Source organism: Carcharodon carcharias, chromosome 17 (assembly GCF_017639515.1).
Source record: "Carcharodon carcharias isolate sCarCar2 chromosome 17, sCarCar2.pri, whole genome shotgun sequence".
In the NCBI taxonomy this organism is placed as follows: Eukaryota; Metazoa; Chordata; class Chondrichthyes; order Lamniformes; family Lamnidae; genus Carcharodon; species Carcharodon carcharias.
The window spans coordinates 94,931,581-94,950,288 of NC_054483.1; the positions used below are offsets into that span (position 1 = coordinate 94,931,581).

The 18,708-nt window shown below is 38.2% G+C and overlaps 1 protein-coding gene across 8 annotated transcripts in view; it reads right to left on the bottom strand.

Moving 5' to 3' along the window:
- Positions 1 to 18,708, bottom strand: part of cpeb3 (cytoplasmic polyadenylation element binding protein 3) — a 142,677-nt gene that overhangs the window by 113,839 nt on the left and 10,130 nt on the right. For all 8 annotated transcript variants that reach the window (XM_041209584.1, XM_041209578.1, XM_041209580.1 and 5 more), the window contains exon 3: positions 3,181 to 3,340. In XM_041209584.1, the coding sequence (XP_041065518.1) occupies positions 3,181 to 3,340 (160 nt within the window). The remainder of the gene's footprint in view (positions 1 to 3,180; positions 3,341 to 18,708) is intronic.

Below are 18,708 nucleotides of genomic sequence, written 5' to 3' on the forward strand. Positions count from 1 at the left end.
CAACCCAGGAATCAGTCTGGTGTACCTTTGTTGTGCTCCTCAATGGCAAGTATTTCCTTCCTGAATTACGATTCCACACTCCAAGGCTCTACATAATTGCAGCAAGATTTCTTTACTCCTGTACTCAAATCCTCTTGCAATAAAGGACAACACACCACTTGCTGCAGATTTTTTCTTTATTCATTCATGGGATGGGGGCATTGCTGGCTCAGCCAGCACTTGTTGCCCATCCATAATTGGAGAACTGAGTGGCTTGTTCGGCCATTTCAGAGGGCATTTAAGAGTCAACCACACTGCTGTGGGTCTGGAGTCACATGCAGGCCAGACTAAAAGGGCATTAGTGAGCCAGATGTGTTTTTACATTAGTTTTGTGGTCATCATTAGACTTTTCATTCCAATTTTTTTTCCACTGAATTCAAATTTCACCATCATTCATGGTGGTATTTGAACACAGGTCCCCAGAGCATTACCCAGGGTCTCTGGATTACTAGTCCAGTGACAATGCCACTACGTCACAGACTCCCCTAATATATGTCAGCTTTCAGTGGCTTATGAACAAGGACACTTAGGTCTCTTTGGATATCAACACTTTTCACTCACTATTTGAGAAATAGTCTGCATTTCTTACGTGCTTACCAAAGTGGATAACTTCACAATTTTCCACATTGTACTCCAGCTGCCACGTCCTTGCCAACTCCCTTAGCACATTCAAATCCCCTGAAACCTCTTGGCATCCTCCTCACAACTCACATTCCCACCTAGTTTTGGGTCATCAGCAAAATTGGAAATATTACATTTGGTCCCCACATCCAACGCATTGATATAAATTGTTGATAGCTGGAGCCCGAGCACTGATTCTTGCAGTACCCCACTCGTCACAGCTTGCCAACCTGAGAATTGCCCATTTATTCCTTCTCTTTTTTGGTCCTATAATCAATTCTTAATTGATGCCCAAATATTACCCCCATGCCATGTAGGGTGAAGGAATAAATGCTCAACAGGCCAGATTGTGGGTAGTGGAGTTTCATGTCATGTGGACTTCAAGTGGCCCCTAAGGACATGGTTGGAAAAGTCAATGCTAGAGGTGACACAGGCATAGACAAAACGTTTTCCCCCACAAAACATCCAGCTGAAAATGATTTAAGATTTCTTTTAAACAACAGATCAAGAAGTTGCTTCGAATCTGTATTACTTCAACGACCAAATCCTTTTCTAATCATTCCAAGCTCCTCCTAAATATTTGTGTGGCCTCAAGAATGTGATTCCAGCACAGAACATCACATTCAATTGACTCAATTAAACAGAATTTCCAAATCAGACATAAGTACTGCAATTTATTACTCCAATTTCAGGAATTACAATCAAGGTTGTAGTATGTTAAGCCACACAATTTGACACATTGTCACAGTGCAAAGAATGATGGAGGATACAACTAAAGCAAACCATATACCATTAATTGCACTTTCCCTAGAAAAGCAATGCTTTACTTCTATTCAGTGCTCCACATAGTAACCCACTTGACAACTAGTAATATTTAGCACAGAACTGTCGTTGGATCTTAACCTCATTGATAATATCAGGAATCACTTGGTCAAGGGAGGGGGGGGGAAAGAGTTACAGCTGCTCTACACAATTCTTACTGTAATATTGTTAAATCTAGATTAATTCACTTATTCTATCTTAATCCTTTTAATCGCTGGCAGTATTGTAGCCAATCATTTGTCCCCTCCAGAGTTCTACCTTCAGCAATGCTCAACTGATCCGGAAACAACCTTGCAAAAACACGTGACTATTTCCTATACTTAAAGCACTCGGTATACTGTTTCTTATTCATTTTTTTTAAACTGGACTGAAAACAATTCACAATTTCTAGTTTTTATATCTGCTTTAAGCACATTCTTTTATGCAGCGAAGTTCTCCATGATTTTTATACTTAAACACTTGCAGTTTGAGCAAGAGACCAACTCCACTAGTAGAATAGATATGATAGTAAGGTGACTAGTTATTGCACAGTACATAAATCCTTAAGCTGTACTAATAGCCAAGTCAAATTAAAGGCCATCTGGTGTGAACTATGGCATGTCGCAAATCAATTAAATTTAGGAGGAAACTCAAAAGCTCTTCTTCTACAATATCAGTTCAACTGCGAAAATGGGGGGGCCGGAATTTTACAGCCCCATCACAGCAGTGGCAGGGCCAGAAAGTGCAGCGAGTTGTTCAAAAGTCCATTGACTTCAGTGGGACTGGAAAATCCTGCCGGCTGCAGGGGCTGTAAAACTCCACCTGGGGTTTCCTTAAATCTCTTCACCAAAATCGCAGTCCTTAGTCAAATAAAAATTACTGGGTTTGGAACTTGCATAGCGCAAACTTACGCATAGAAAAAACTGTTGGTATAAATAAACTTATAACACAACATGGCAAGAACATTAATAAGCTCTTGCCAAGAGGAGAAAAAGCTGCACTTATATATTGCCTTTCGTGATCTCAGGACATCCAAAAGCATATCACAGCCAAAGTATATTCACTGCTCTAATGCAGGGAAAAAAAATGTTGTTTTCAAAAGCCAAGAAACAACTATTAATAGGAATGTGAAGCAAAGAAAAATCTCAGAAAATTCAAAATGTAAACTAGAAGCAATACAAATATGATACAAGTATTCTTATTTTTTTTTTTAAAAAAAGATAGTCCTAGAAACAAAACGGGTTTAAGAGTTTGAAGCGTTGTAAAGAAAACAAAATGGACGTCCATTCAGGTCTTTCCTTTCTCACCTGACCAAATGAACCAAAATCCTACAAGTGCGCGAGGAGGAAAAAAAAAGTCCTGCAAAAGTTTTAACAGCCCAATAATATTTCTATAAAAATTAAAATAATAAAACTTAGTGGAATTTCACACAGTTGCTTTCGAGCAAAAACATCCATTTAATAAGGAACACATATGTGGGCCACTTTCTTTAAAATGAATCAACAGTCATGGACATTTTCTTAAAATCCATCTGCAAAGTCTTTTGTCATTAGAAACATGCAAGCTTTTGTAAGTGAAACACCACAAATCATTGACTAAATTTATATTCATAATCAACCAGAAATATACATGATATAAAATTCAAGTGAAGCTTCAATTTTGTATTTTTTTTTAAAGAGTCTATACCAAGTATATTAGGGATGTAGGAATATTCCTAACCTGCAAAGTGATTCCTCCACATTATATCGGCAATAGTCATTGGTGGGCCACTGGGAGGGTAGTGTTTACCTTTGAGAGGCTCATGGTCACTCCTCATAATATCCATTAAAGAATTCTCCAAAGAGTGCAAGTTAAATGCGTCATAGGGCCGATTCCGGTCCTGTAAGAGAAGGAGGAGACTGTTGGAGGCACTTGCCGATCTTGCGTAATTCTCAATATATCACCATGAAGTATTAAAATCCATATAAACTCACTGATAAATATGAAAGCTTGAAGAGCATCAATCAGCATAATATTTCAACAGATTCAAGTTTCAGAGTTACTTACAACATTGTTAACAATTTCTAAGCTTCTCAATGTCAGACAAAAATGTTTTTATTTAGCTAGGACATAGCTTGGCAAAGAGTTTCTTCAATATTCATGGTCCAAAAAGAGATAACCAACCCAGCTTTACTTGTGAAGAATGTTCTTTTTGATTTTGATAGTACTGTTGCTGAATCAGTTATTGCATACATGCTCAAGCAAGGACCCAGCAACTCTAAACAAAACGGATATCCTGCTAGATTTAAATCAAATGTATTTCATAGGATACTAATTAAAAATTTATTTTGGACATCTTTGGAAGGTACTTATTAGCCTGTCTTTTGGCTAGGTCAGAGCCTAACTGCCATTTTCATAGAATTCCAATACACTGAGAAAATAAGAACTATTATTATGCAACAAAATAATATACATCATAGACTAGCAGAAGAACTATTAAGCAATTATTTGTTTGGTCAAGCTTAACCATGCATTATTACTGCTTTCATTGCATTATATACTTGGTATATTTGGTTGACAGCTAAAATCCAAGTCAAAATCTAGTGTCATCCTGCCACCTTCCAAAAACAACGAGGAGGATGTTTGAGCACAAGATAAAGCCAGTGGCTGAAGTAAACTGAAGAGGATTCCCAAAGCACATGATTTCTTTATCCACTTATCTGAGAACAAAAATATTCTCCATGAATAGCGAACATGGGCACACTCACAAAAATAGCCCGAATTTCAGGAATAGAGAATTAAAGAGCAATGAAATCCTAAAAAGATAACGGCCCTGATCTCAGTCAACTCCTATACATACAAACATAAAGCCAGTGTTTAAAATGGCCTTAAAATCTTGGTAAGTATACAGAAAAAGTAAACTAAGTGTTTATAAGACCAATAATGATTGCCTCCCTTACAAAAGCTACACAAATGCTAACTACTGTGCATTTCACAAGGTAGGTTATGCTGACAAGGTTAAAACAATCCTGTATTTGTATCTCAGAAGCTAAAAGTATCCAATGTTCAACATATTGTCTGTTCATTATAAATAACTTCAGCATTTCCATGTTTACTTCTGTCTCCCATAACTTCCCAAGACATTGCTCACAGTAATTAACACACTGATTTCATAAGGACAGGAAGATTGTATGATGTAATGAACAATTCTGTAGCTAAGCTGTCCCGAATGGCAGGATTCTTAATTTTATAAACCCCAATGTCAGGATGCAATCTCAGTTTGGAGGACAGAACTTGGCAGAAAGAAGAGTGCTTGTAAATGTAATGCTTGATCCAACTAAAAAGTACACAGCATTTGGTGTCTGCAGTTGAACATCTGAATGCAGTACCATGCCATTGCTAGGAGATCTGCATGGCTTTGCTCACTTAATCAGAGGATGTTTTATTGCTGTTAAGCAATAATCAATGTTCAATGTAGCAAGGCTATTTACAGTAACTGAAATAGACAAAATGCATTTTATGACATGGAATAATGGGAGTTATGGATCAAAAACCATGTTTCCATTTAAACCATAAAAGAATGGCCTGCATTATGATATCTTCTTTATCCATACCATAGTTGTTTATAAACTAGCTTATGATACACAGGAAGACGACAAACATGCAATAGAATTGAAGCTGACATGTAAGGTTTAGCAATAATGTGGAAGAATCATTGTGCAGTGTGGCACCCAGTTGGGAGATATGCTCAGCTTTGATGGCATTGGAGAGTGATCCTGAGATATGGCAGTAAAACAGAGTAGGAAAGGGAGGTGGAAAGCAACATATGTTTTACTGGATAATTCCTTGGGTTTAGCAGCATGCTGAATGGTCACTGAACAACAATGGGAATAGTGCATCAAAAAGACAAGAACCTAAATTAGGCTGAGGTATCACACTTGTTTTTATAGCTGGATGGCTAACTATCTTCATCATATGCTGTCTGAAGAGCTCATGTAAAAAAAAAAATCGATATTAAGCTGGTTTTCAATTTGAAAATCTCAAAAATCCATCTGATACCATGGAAAATACACCCCCTCCCAATTGTGAATCAACCTTTCATTCCAGCACACAGGTACCTGCTGATGAACAAGGTGAAATTCTATAAATGCTCAGACTGCACCATTATTTTCAAAACCTAGCAGTATTAACTCTGGATTAAACTATCATCCTCCAGCCAAGCTTTTGAGAAGGGCTCTGGGTTTCATGTAAAAAAACATTATTGAAGCAACTTAACACAAGGGATGCTTTTTATAGACAGGAGTAATCATGTGATTGTTAAATATGTAATATATCTTTACAAAGTGCATTAGAAATTCTAGTTTAGAAAGATATGGCTAAAATAGTTGTTTTTTTGAGTTATTTGATTGTTTTAAATTCTACTATGCTTTATTGGTAGATTTTGGTTACTGGACATTCTCAATTTATTGCTACTTCATTAGCAGAGTTTTGATTTGTTGCTGTTTGAAGAATAGAAAATTTAACTAACTCAATGATTTGGGGGTCTTTCATGCTTTTTAACATAATATGGAGCTATCTTTTAAAAATGTATTTTTGGAAGATAGTTGAACATGCAACTTCAATTGCCCATTGACAATTTTCTAATGTCATAAAATGTGAAATATCTACTGTAGATTTGTCCACCACAGCAGTGGTGGCTTGTGCTACATTTAGCACCACTCATGATTCAAAAAATTAGCATTAACTCACAAATACTACTGCACATCATTTAAAATGCATTGGAACATCAGGGTAACCACGATATTCACCAAGAAAAAAAATGGTGTTGAAAACCAGTCCAAATGAGGCAAGGAATTGCTGGAAAGATCCACAATATTGATCATAGTTATAAAAAGCCATATAAAAATTACTACCATATCTGAGAATTAATGTTCCCCTTCCAGTCCTTCTGGTTCTGGGCATTCTTGCATCAGGCACTATATTTAGTCTATGCCTTGCCCAAGTCACAGAAGAGATGAGGCATTTTTACTTTCAGTGCTAATTTGTATGCTCTGCATTCTGTTTCATTTATTACATTCCTTCTTTTCACAATTCTCTCCCTCTTAATTAAGCACAAAAGTCAGCTCAGTGTGATTAAAAATAATTTTAACTGCCAAAGTGACTTTGTCAAGTTCACCACATTATGAAGATTGAACAAAGAGTCAAAAAGGCATTTTAACAGCAAAACAAAATTAACATTGTTTGTTTCCATACTTTCTTTGCATTGAGGTAATATGTTCTGAATGAAACAAATACAAAATGGTAATATGTACCAGAAATGATCATACTCGGGTTTGTATCTTCAAAAAAAAAATTAGATAAACAGACTGACCTATTCGGCTTCTCAGTGGGTTTTTATACAGATAAAAAAGATATCCCAAATTCAAGAAAATATTAAACTGACAGCTCTCCTTCAACATTGCTACACAGGGTCTCTTGAGATCAAGGGACTCCTGTTCATGCACTAAATGTAGGTCTTTTCATAGATTCCTTCTTCCTTATTTGAACGGTAGCATAGTGCTTCCAGGATTTTCCTCTTTGTGAGTATTTGGGGTTCTCTCGTAAATAAATATATTGAGCCACTTCAATCATTTTAAACATAAACAATGCATTTTTTAATGCAAAGTTTCACTTATCATACCAGTTTGGCTGTTATCTGTCCTGCAGAAACATGAATATAGTGTTAGCCATTTATTGTATTACTAGCACATTACATAATTAATGTACTTGCTCAATAAGTAACTGGTACCCATTATGCCATAGTTATGATTGCACCATGTAGTTTCACTATAGACGGGAATAAAGTTTAAAAAACTTAAGTACAGTCCAGTCATTACAGCAGCAGACGAGCCCCATTTCATGAGTGCACAAATCTCATGACTGATGCAGGAATGTGGTGACATTAGCAAGCTCCAAAACTGATCACTCATACCTCCTTCGAAGCAGACAGCTTAAGCTATTAAGAGATTCCTAGCTATGCATCTGAGGTGAATTATAATTTGAACAGATTAAAACAGTAGAATGGTACAAATATATATTGACCAAAATCATATTCAAGATTCTCTTTCTCCTCCCCAGCCACACTCATGCTTTTGCTGAATGATGGGGCACCTTAATTATTTTATTGTTTTTAAAGAAAGGCTTAGCTTATAACACTACATAATGAGTGGGAACACCAAGATAAATTAATTTAATTAAAAATTTTGTAATCCAAATTGATGAAATAGATATGGTCACAAATACCAGACTAATAAAACTTTCTTCAGACGATAAATGATTATATAGACATGTTACAAACAATTGTTAATTTTAGTTCATCAAGTGCTTTGTGAAACAATGGGCTGAAATATTTCAGAGTAATAATATATTTTAGTATTAAAAATATTTGCTTCTCAAGAGGCTTGGGTTACAATGCAAATATAAAAAAGGTTCAAGTTTTGCTAACTTTGACTCCCTGAAATTGAAGTTAAACTTAAAAATAATCTCTTTTTCCATGTGTTAATTATTTTGGATGTTTTTTTGAAAACATGAGATTTTTTCAATGAAATCCAGAATATTAGGTGAGAATTTTTCAATGAAATCCAAAATATTAGATGAGATTTAAAAAATTAAATCCAGAATATTAGGTGAGATTTAAAAAATTAAATCCAGAATATTAGGTGTCCTTCACTATCTAACTAGTAACATTTCAGTGATTTTATGATTAAACAGCAAGCAATCAGACCTTAGTAAAAACTGTGCACAAGGCCAATAAACATTTTAACATTTTTACCTGGCACTATATATTCCACACATTTGAAATGTACTTAATGCATGTTATTAGGATCTATTATCAAATTATTATGCACTGTAAATTGTACACTCTTCTGGTTTAACATATGAATAATACAACAGTGACACAATGTATTAGAAGTGCATTGGAGTTGTGTTACTTCATCAGTAACTCAACTTCTCAGCTCTTAAGCCATTATAAACAGAATGGCGTATTCTCATTTGGAGCAAAAATTTAATGTCAATTTATTGGCAGTTAAGAGGTTAATGATGCACTTGTGTGAAGAGTTAAACCACAAATCACAAGGATTTTTTTTAAATGTAAATTTCTATTTAGTAGATCTCCTGCTCATGGACAGTGGTTAAGATATAGAAGTGATACACAGAATTACTGAAAGATTTGGAAAGTTTGAGAGGTGTGCTTATCAAAAATAAACTTTTCTTTTGAGCATCGCCAATCAATTAGGAGAGCTTGTGGAACAGGTAATTAATTTGCGATTAGATGCAAGTATAGTCAAAAATACCCTGCAAAAGGTGATATCTGCAACATATACAGTTTTGAGCATTGATGCTAAAAAGAAATCAGCCAGTGTACACAGCAGTGAGTCAGTGTTGCCATGTTCAAATTGTGTTTTGCAAATCTATATATCTAGACACCACTGGAGATCTTGTGATGCACTAGGTAGCACCCCTGTCACTAAGCCAGAAACTCTAGGTTCAAGTCTCACCCTTGGACTTGATTGCCAAGGAATGCAGCCAAAGTAAAGATCTGCAGATCCTTCCAACACATGTCAACATCAGACCCTAAGAGCTGGAAAGATTCCTGGTCAGCCATGGAATGGAAAGAATATTGGAGCCTCTACCAACACTATCCATAGCTCCAGACGACAACACACATGTAAAGCTGCATGTTGCCACAGCAACTCACTTCTTGGGTGAACTGTAACACACCACCGCATCTAGATGCAGCAAGGTATCAGTGTAGACACAGAATGGAATATCAACTTTAGACTATTTCCATAAAAATGAAAGAGCTAAGCAATTCATGCACATTTCCCATTTTCTGACTTCAACAATTATTTTTTTAGTTACCAGAGTTGGTTAACGTAGAGAGACCTGGCTTTTTCTTAACTGGTCATCAATTCTCATTCCTTATTTTCACATTTAAAATATAATTTCAACTTAATTCAAATCTGTTTCTAAACAGGACAACATGGGAGGACAGCAGTTTGCTAAAAAAAAGAGTTGCTCATTAGGTATCAAGTTGGGTTATAAATAATTATTAATTTAAGGACAAGTTTGTTTAAATGTTTGCATGGAAAAACCCAGTATCTTCACACAAATTGAAGAAACACTGAATATTTCACCAAGCTCTAGCTATCATCAATTCTGAGAAAATACTTGGGTAAAGGGATGAAACAAAGTAGCTATCACTTCCTTAACTGCTAGATTCCTCACAATTTCAATATTTTTCTTTCCTGTGCAGTATTTTATTTAATTATTTAAATATCAGAAGAACCTCGTTTTAATGTCACAATAATATTTGTTGCAGTTGAAATGGAATACATTTGTGTATAAGCCAAACAAACTGTGACATGCAAATTTAATAATTGGTACTCATTAATTTGAGAACTGACAGCCAACTGAAAGGAATGGAAGAGAACAAGTATTTATGCAGCATGTTATCTCATTTTCAGGGTGTCCCAAACTTCTTTTACAATTAATTAATGATTTTTAAAGTGTAGGTAAAAGATTTCATTGAAGAATCAATACCATGGTTATGCAAGCAAACATAGCAACCAAAGATGCACACAGTAAGACCCCACGAATAGCAACCGAACTAATGAATGAATTAATGAATGAATTGATTATCAGATTTTAGTGGTTTTGGTTGAAATAGTAGTGTTAGTCAGAACATCAAGAGAACTGCCTGCTCTTATAGCGCCATGAGATGTTTTACATCCACATAAGCAGGCAAACTGAAAGATCACACCTTTGACAATGCAGTATTCTCTCTACACTGCACTGTATCAGCCTAGAATACATATTCAGGTCTGGGATGAAGTTCTAACCCACAATTCAAGAGAGAAATGCAACCCCTCAAAGCTTAAAAAATTCCGCTCAGTTATGTTTTTCCCTGTGACAATTAATGAATCATCAAACCAGTCTTTGAAATTAATAAAAATTACAATAAATTTATCCATGAAATTTATTTTGTGGCTCAAAAACCTGGGCTTGCAATGTTTAAATATTTTATTCCTTCCTGATTTGGAAAATTATATTTCACAATAATAACACAAAAGTATATTTTCTATTGAGAGTACTTTCATTAAGATTTAACAGCAAGCACAAGTCACTCTAATATTTTAGACTTGAAGTTTATAGTTTTCCATACAATTAGCACTTCACTAGCTAAAGGGAAGGACTTACTTTGGGCATTTGTGGTGTACATCGTGCCCCACTATGCAACAGTGGGACTGCAAGGCCATCTTTCCTCAATATGTAACAGAATAAGTTTTTATTTTCCCAACTAATTCCCAAACAAACTGGTGACATTTTATATTTTTTCCCCAAGGTTAATTTAAACTATCAACTGCTTAAATCAACTAAGAACTGCTTACTATTACCACAGAGGCACAAACAGATGAGCAGTCATGGCCCCTATTCTTTACAACCGCAAAATAAAGGATTAAAAATTTTGGGCATGGGGGTTACAATTTGCAACCTCACCATGCCCATTGAGGTTGAGGCAAATAGCACAAAAAATTCATGTCAACACCTCATTTGCCTGACTGCAGCACAGGACCAACTGTTTCCCATGCTACTGGCTGCTTGTATGCTCAGCAAGCAGTGTGTGCCTGCATGTGATGCAGCCAGCTTTCTATTCTTATTCCCTCTTCAAGGGAAGCTGAACTGAACTAGAGGGGGCTGATCAATACAATTGTTGTAAAAGTAAACAAAGAAAACCAGGGTTCCAAGTTCAAGGATGTAGTTCTGGAGGTCTTGGCGGTGGAGGTGGACAGGAGGACAGATGCCATGACGTGGCCTGGGAGTGCCAATGTCCTCAAGGAGCAGCCTCAGAAGGGATTGGGAGCAGGTGTTCCAGGAAGTCAATTCCTAGCATCTGGTCACAAGAGCCTGGCAGCAGTTCCACAAGAAGCCAACTGATGTTACATGGGTGGTCAAGGTCAGTGAATGTGTCATCGCATGACATCTCTTACCCCTCAATCCCACCAGCCTCCCATGCTGTTCAATGCATCACACCCCCATCACTCACCGAACACGAATTCCTAGCACTCAGGACTCATGACTAAAAGCCAGATACTCCTCCACATCTACCAATCATTCCAGCTTCTCATCCACGTTTCACTGCCTCCATATACCTCTAGCTATGGCAAGTACCTCACCCAAACAGTGCTATAAAATTACCAATACACTTCCATCTCTCTTGGAAGACAAGTTGGCACACAATAGAAGGGAGAAGAAGAAACTGGAGGGAGCATAGACACATGCATCCGAGTCCTATGGGGGAGCTGGCCCTCTGCATCATGCCCGTGACTGAGCCTGTGGGATCCAGTGTTGCTGAGAACATTGATGAATATACATTTCTTCCTTATGCCCCTTCTCAACCTTTTCCTATTATGTGGCACGATAAGCAAGCTGTAGATGGTATGACCTTGGAAATCTTGCACTCCACCCAACACTGCTTCCTTCAAGCCAGCCTTCCTCTTCTGATTTCAGACACCCAAGAAATGCTACCTGGCCAGAACCAGGACAGGGAGGAGTGTGCAGCAACACAGCACTGATGAAGAGGCCGTATCACTTGAGATCTAACACTCCCAGTCACCAACTCTGATACTCGGAGGGTCTTATACAATTGGGTGCAGCATGCAGCAAGTCACTGGGCACACAGACTGCAGCCAGGTCAGTCAATGCACCCAGCATTTTGGTGTGTGTGCCTATCAACGCTCTCCTGGATGCTGCCACGTCTAGTCCTTCATCTGAACCCATGTAGCAGAACTCATTTGTGACCTCACCCTCTTGTCAGCTGGCAAACAAATCATCCACCCTGACCTTGCTGCAGTTCATGTGTCCAGTGACTCACCACGTGTTGATCCCAACTCTATATGAGCCTCCAAATTTCAGAGCTGGTGGGCGCAAGTGTCAGCATACACCCAGGAGGGCATTCAGTTTCTCTCGTGTCTTTATTAGCAGTGCTCTGGATCCAAATTTCATACCCAACATTTTTCCCCATTTAGGGGATGAAGGACAGAGAGCTAGAGAAACTTTCTTTTACCATGAATGCTGTGAGAATATGGAATACACTACTGGAGTTAGTCATTTCGGCAGAATCCTTAAGACTAGGTTGGACAGGTAGTTAGAGGAAAGAGAGGGGGATAGAGATATAATGGGAACAAGATGGGCACATGGGATTTGGGCTACTGCTCCTGTGGATTGGTCGAAGTATTATAATTTCTACAGAATTCTACACAAAGTTCAACATGATTTTTGATTGTTTTCTTCAGTTGCCAACTCTTGACAATTGACCTAAACTCCTCATGAATTGAAGATCAATTTCTAGGACATTGTTCTGTGCAATCCTGGAGAAAAGTTAATTGGGATGTTAAAAATGATTCATGTTTTTTGTCGTTTTCTTTGACATTTCTCTTTACCAGATATAAAAATGTTGAAAATGGGAAAAGACAGGCTGTTTGGCTGACAATCAAGCAACACACAATTGGGTAATGAACCTTTTTGCTTTCCAACTTGGCATAGGAGGGCAGTGCACCACGAGGATGGATGTGTTGGCGGACTAATGGCTGGAGCATGGCAGCATGTCATGTGATGAAACCTCTAGGAATACATTTAATCACAGTTGGCAACCCTATTGTTATCTCAGGTAAATTATGTCTTCCAAGGTAACTAATAGAAATTTATGAATGACAACAAGCCAGGCCATGAACAGCGAATTTGCTGTTGTAATCCCATAACTGTCCTTCCAGTTCAGTGGAAAAATCTGAAAAAAGTGTGAAAATTGAATTTACCAAATAAAAATATTTATATAAACTACTTTACCAGAATTTTTATGGGAGTTTTATCCAAGGTAAATGGATTTGGGAGGCAAATACTGGAAATGTTCCTTATTGAGAGCACAACCAGCCTTCATTAGAGACTGCTACTTGCCTTGCTCTAGAACTAGGGTTCACTGTTTTAAAAAAAAAGGGGCTCGGTCATTTAAGACAGATGAGGAGAAATTTCTTCTGAGGGTTGAGTGTCTTTGGAACTCTCTTCCTCAAAAGGCAGAGAAAGCAGAGTCTTTGAATATTTTTTAAGGCAGAGCTAGATAGGTTCTTGATTAACAAAGGGGTGAAAGGGTATCAGGGGTAGGCAGGAATGTGGGGTTGAGGTTACATTCAGATCAGCCATGATCTCATTGAATGGTGGAGCTCCCAATTCATATGTTTGTACGTCTGACACACTTCACAAAATTTGCAAATTAGCGCTGACTGATGTTTGCTGATTGAAAGTAAAAATACAAGGCTTGCTTAAAATAAAATGGCAACTACACATGAACTTGTTAACTCGTGCCAATTTTGATTTTTAAAATTTATGCAATTTGATTAAATTAATATTTTTATCCACTATTCCAAAGACAGAAATAAATGGTGTGATTTTTCTCAACATCACCAATTCAACATCTTAAGAGAGAGATCTCATGAATTCACAAAGCCAAACCTCCAGGTTGCCCCCACACTGCTGCCAGACCTGAGCAAGTTCTCAGCAGTCAAACCACTCTATCTACCCTCTGCCAAATCCCTTATCTGGTGCTGCAAACTTCAAGAATATTATTTCAGTGCAGCCACTCAGGATCCCCTCTTCCACAGTGAAGTGCCAAGACCCCACTACAGTGGAGAAAAACTAAACAAAACACATTTCTACCAAATGGCAGGATTACCCTAGTGCTCCCAAAGTTTGGAATTTCTACTGCTCCCTGTGCACGACACAAGTGCTGTTAAAGTCTTTGATTTCTCCCTCGCACAAATCTGCTAAGCACTAAGTACCTACCACCAACCTGATATATTTAACACAAGACATCTGCTCACATTTAAAAAAAATTAAATACATAAAAGAAATATAATAAATCCTGGCCACTGATTTGGGCGATTTTCTGGGACAGAATTATGGAACTTAATTCATAAAACAATGGTGAAATTTCCAGAATACCCTACCGCAACAGAACGGCATAAGCAGTTAATTTAAGTTAGCAGCTCTGATGACACAATGTTACATATCAGAGTGGTTATGCCATGTAGAGTCCTGCTCCACCATAAGCACCAAGAGATCTGGCAACAAGATGTTAGAACAGCATTTTTTTTTTAATCTGCAAATGTTGTCACAGTCCAATGACAAATTTCATACACAAAAACGAAACCAGAAATGAATGGGCATGCAACTCACAATAACAAAGAGAAAGAAAGCAAATCAAAGCATTTGCAATATTTTTGACAGTGTCTTGTCCACCAACTAGCCATCTCCATTAAACTGAAAACTTATGGCTGGAAATAATGTGTGTAATTAATTAAAATATGTAAAGTTGTACAATCTACAGCAAGTTTGGTCATTAACAGATCATGTCATCACTTGCCTATTGTTAAACTCATCCTCCAAAAGGCAGATTAAAAGAGCACCCGCTCCATCAGGATGAATGGCTTCTTTCTCTGCCGTAACTTTTCTATGTTTCTACAGTTCTACTCCCCAAATCCATTGGAACATTTAAAAAAAAATAAAGCATGGAAATATTGTCCAAAGTTTCAAAAGGTAACATATATCCATTTTTTTGAGATGGTAACTCAGAAAAAAGTTATATTTACATGTTCCAAAATGGAAACCACTTATCTATAATATATTACTGAAAGAGAGAAATTATCAAAGTTTTTCGCCTTGCACCTATCAGGACAATTTGCAAGAATACAAAATGTACTGGGAGCAACAATTTGTACTGTATGAGAAGTGCTGATTGTTGGCAAGTGGACACTGTTTTGTAGAGGCACTGCCATAGAGAATGCACCAGTTGATGGTGACTGACAATTAACTGTTAAGCATTGTTTGAAATTTAAACCAGACAGTTTGACTGGTCAAGGCATTGCCTTGAAGAATGAACCAGTGATTGGCTGTCACTTATTTTGTTTAGCTGAAATTTAAACCAGGCAGTTTGACTGGTCAAGGCATTGCCTTGAAGAATGAACCTGTGAGTGGCTGTCACTTATTTTGTTTAGCTGAAACAGGTGCAATGTGTGCACGTGTTTTTTCTGTATGCAAGGAATAGGGCCCTGTGTATTAATATATGTAGCTTCCAGGGCACGCAAATGTGCCACATTGCTAGCCCATCTGAAATATTAAATTAGTTGTCAGCGTAATTCTTAGCACACTGATGATTATTTAGCAAATATTATCCAATCGCAGAATCACGTCAAATGATGGACACTGTGTTTTGAGTTTTGCAAGTACAGGCTGGTTGGTTACAGTATGTACATTGCTCTTTGCAAACAGTGGAAGGGACATGCTGTTTGAAACGATCCACCAGTTTTTGGGGCGTTCAGCCTACAAATCTAGCATCATGCTGGCACTGAAATTCATATACCACATTACTCATTAGATAATGCTAGGTATGTAGGCCATTAATACCAAAAATTGGTGATTGGCACCTCTTCCACAACACTCCACCACTGAAACATTGGTAGCAATGTGTACCACCTGGAAGATGCACTGCAGGAATTCACCAAGGCTCCTTAGGCAGCACCTTCCAAACCCACAACCGCTACCATCTAGAAGGGCAAGGACAGCAGACATGTGGGAACACTACCACCTGGAACTTCCCCTCCAAACCACTCACCATCCTGACTTGGAAATATATCACCATTCCTTCACTGTCACTGGGTCAAAATCCTGGAACTCCCTCCCCAACAGCACCGTGGGTGTACCTACACCACAAGGACTGCAGCAGTTCAAGAAGGCAGCTCACCACCACCTTCTCAAAGGCAATTAGAGGGGGCAATAAATGCTGGCCAAGCCAGCAATGCCCAAATCCTGTAAACAATTTTTTAAAGAAGTTTGCTTCAGCCTCAGAGAAATAAAGTCAATGATTAGAGAGCTAGGTTTGTGGTGGGGAACAAAGACAATGGCTTTGGCCTTCCCAATACTTAGTTCGGGGAATTTTTTGCTCATCTAGTACTGGATGTCAGTTAAGTAGTCTGACAATCGAGAGACAGTGGGGGGGGGGGTAGAGGGGTGGTGAGGCAAAGCTGGGTATCATCAGCGTTCATGTGGAAACTGATGGTGCATTTTCAAAAGATGTTGCCATGTCGATGAGAAATGACGAGGAGTGGCACAGTGGGGAGGGTAGGTCTTGGATAGATCCTCGGGTGGGGGGGCACCAGAGGTAATTTATTCAGAACCTCTCTCCAAATTGGAATAATGATAGTGTGATAGAGGCCATTAAAAACATGGTGATTAAGTTTCCTTTTTCAGACACACATATGGGAAAGTTAGCTACTCTGGCCATTTGTAGTGTGTATTACAAAATACATAGACAAGCAGAATGTCATCTGTCACAAGCACACTAAGGCCCAGAAAGATCACGACAGGAGGCTAAGCAAACTCCATGCAAGTGGAAAAACTCAAAGCTCAGGTTCCGAGAAACATGTAGGTGGGATTAAATTATTGGACAGAATTCCAAGAAAATTTAGGTCACTTTGGACAATTTTAAAGGCAGATTAATTTATGTAATGTATGTGTGTTACATATACTGTTTATTCCCTGCATTATTTTCTTCAAAGTTTTGATTGAACAACTGTAGTCAACAGCATTTTCTACTGGTGCACCACATAATTTCATTTGTTACCCTTCTAGTACTTGCTGTTAGCACCTGTTCACGAACTACCAAATTTTAAATAGGTAATTTTTCCAACTTTTATGCTTGGTCACTTTTATTCCCATCTGCTCCTGGTACCTTTTCATACCTGTTCAGTTCTCATGTTATGAATAGGACGTGTAGCCAAACAAGTGAAATTCTGGCAGCATAATTCCCAAATTGTGTGCCACCAAGTTGTTAAAGCTGAGTTAAAGGTAGATAACTCACACTGAATATAAACAATTTTAATCAGTTAAAAATAGCATTAAAAGATGGAAAAGTTTGCTCTGTTTTAATTACCGAAAACTACTCTCTAAATGATTCGCAGGACCAGAGTGGCTCAACATTTCTAGACCAGAACTGCAAAAAAAAAGGTCTAAAGTTTTCAAATCTATCAGGAGGCTAATATAAAATTCACTAGCTACCTACCTGTGGACCGAATAACACGGGAGGGCAGACGGTACACCCCCACCCTCCCTGAAACAAGGTTGGCATGGAGCTGACATGCTTCACACCAACTTTTCCCACAGCTATAAAGTGCTGCAGGGCGGACTAACGAGGGCAGAGTGGGACTTATGACCCTCATTACAGGTGACCGTCCCGCCCTCCGGAGCTGCCCCTTCAGTGGCTGCTGCCAGGACTGCAGGAGATGATGACGACTGAGGCCCATGGATCCCTGGAGTAGGCAAGTCCGAGACTTGGGGTTGGGAGGGTTTGGATAAGTTTAGAGAGGGAGGGGTGGATTTGGGGGATGGGGGGGTGGTGGTGGTATCTTAAGGGAGAAGGGTGTTTGACCTAAGTGGGGCCAGCCCCTGATCGGCAAAGGGCAGCCCCCAGAAAGCAATCCTCCCCCCACCCTCCTTCCCATCCTTTAAAGTATTAAAAAAAAATCAACCTGGCCGCCAGGGTATTGCAAACTTCAGCCTGTGAATATGCAATTATAAAACATCAGTGATTCAAGCATAATCTCCAGTGACAATAAAGCTATGATATCAGGAACTGTTACTGCTCATATGCTGCCATATTTATGGGGCGAAAACCAAAATCTAAAAGATCGCCTTAATAGTATTAATACTAATCCCCTCCATTCCAAAACATCAAATATTCCACAGCCGTCACTAAACACTAATCTTTTGAAGCCAATGATCAAAAAAGGCACAATGTCTCTTCACTACTCTCAAAGTCCTAATGACAGTCTCTTTTTACAAAGTAATAACTTGTTGGTTGTCAATGTTACCATGACTATGATTTTAGGGTTGGGGAGGTTGATCAATTTACTCAAGTCTACAATTAAACAGAATATAATGAGTCAGTACGTCAGAGATTGAACAGCTTATGTCAGGCAAAATGATTTAAACCAAGAGCCTGAGAAATGAATAGCAATTTCACCCCTTTCCCCATATAATGGATGCTGTAAACGGAACAAGATAACGTAGAATACATATTGCACAGCACTAGTCAAATCTGAATGCTAAACAATTGTTTTTTGAACAATATTTGGTGACCTAATGGCTAAAATCATTTTGCATTTTTGCTCAGAATGGCTT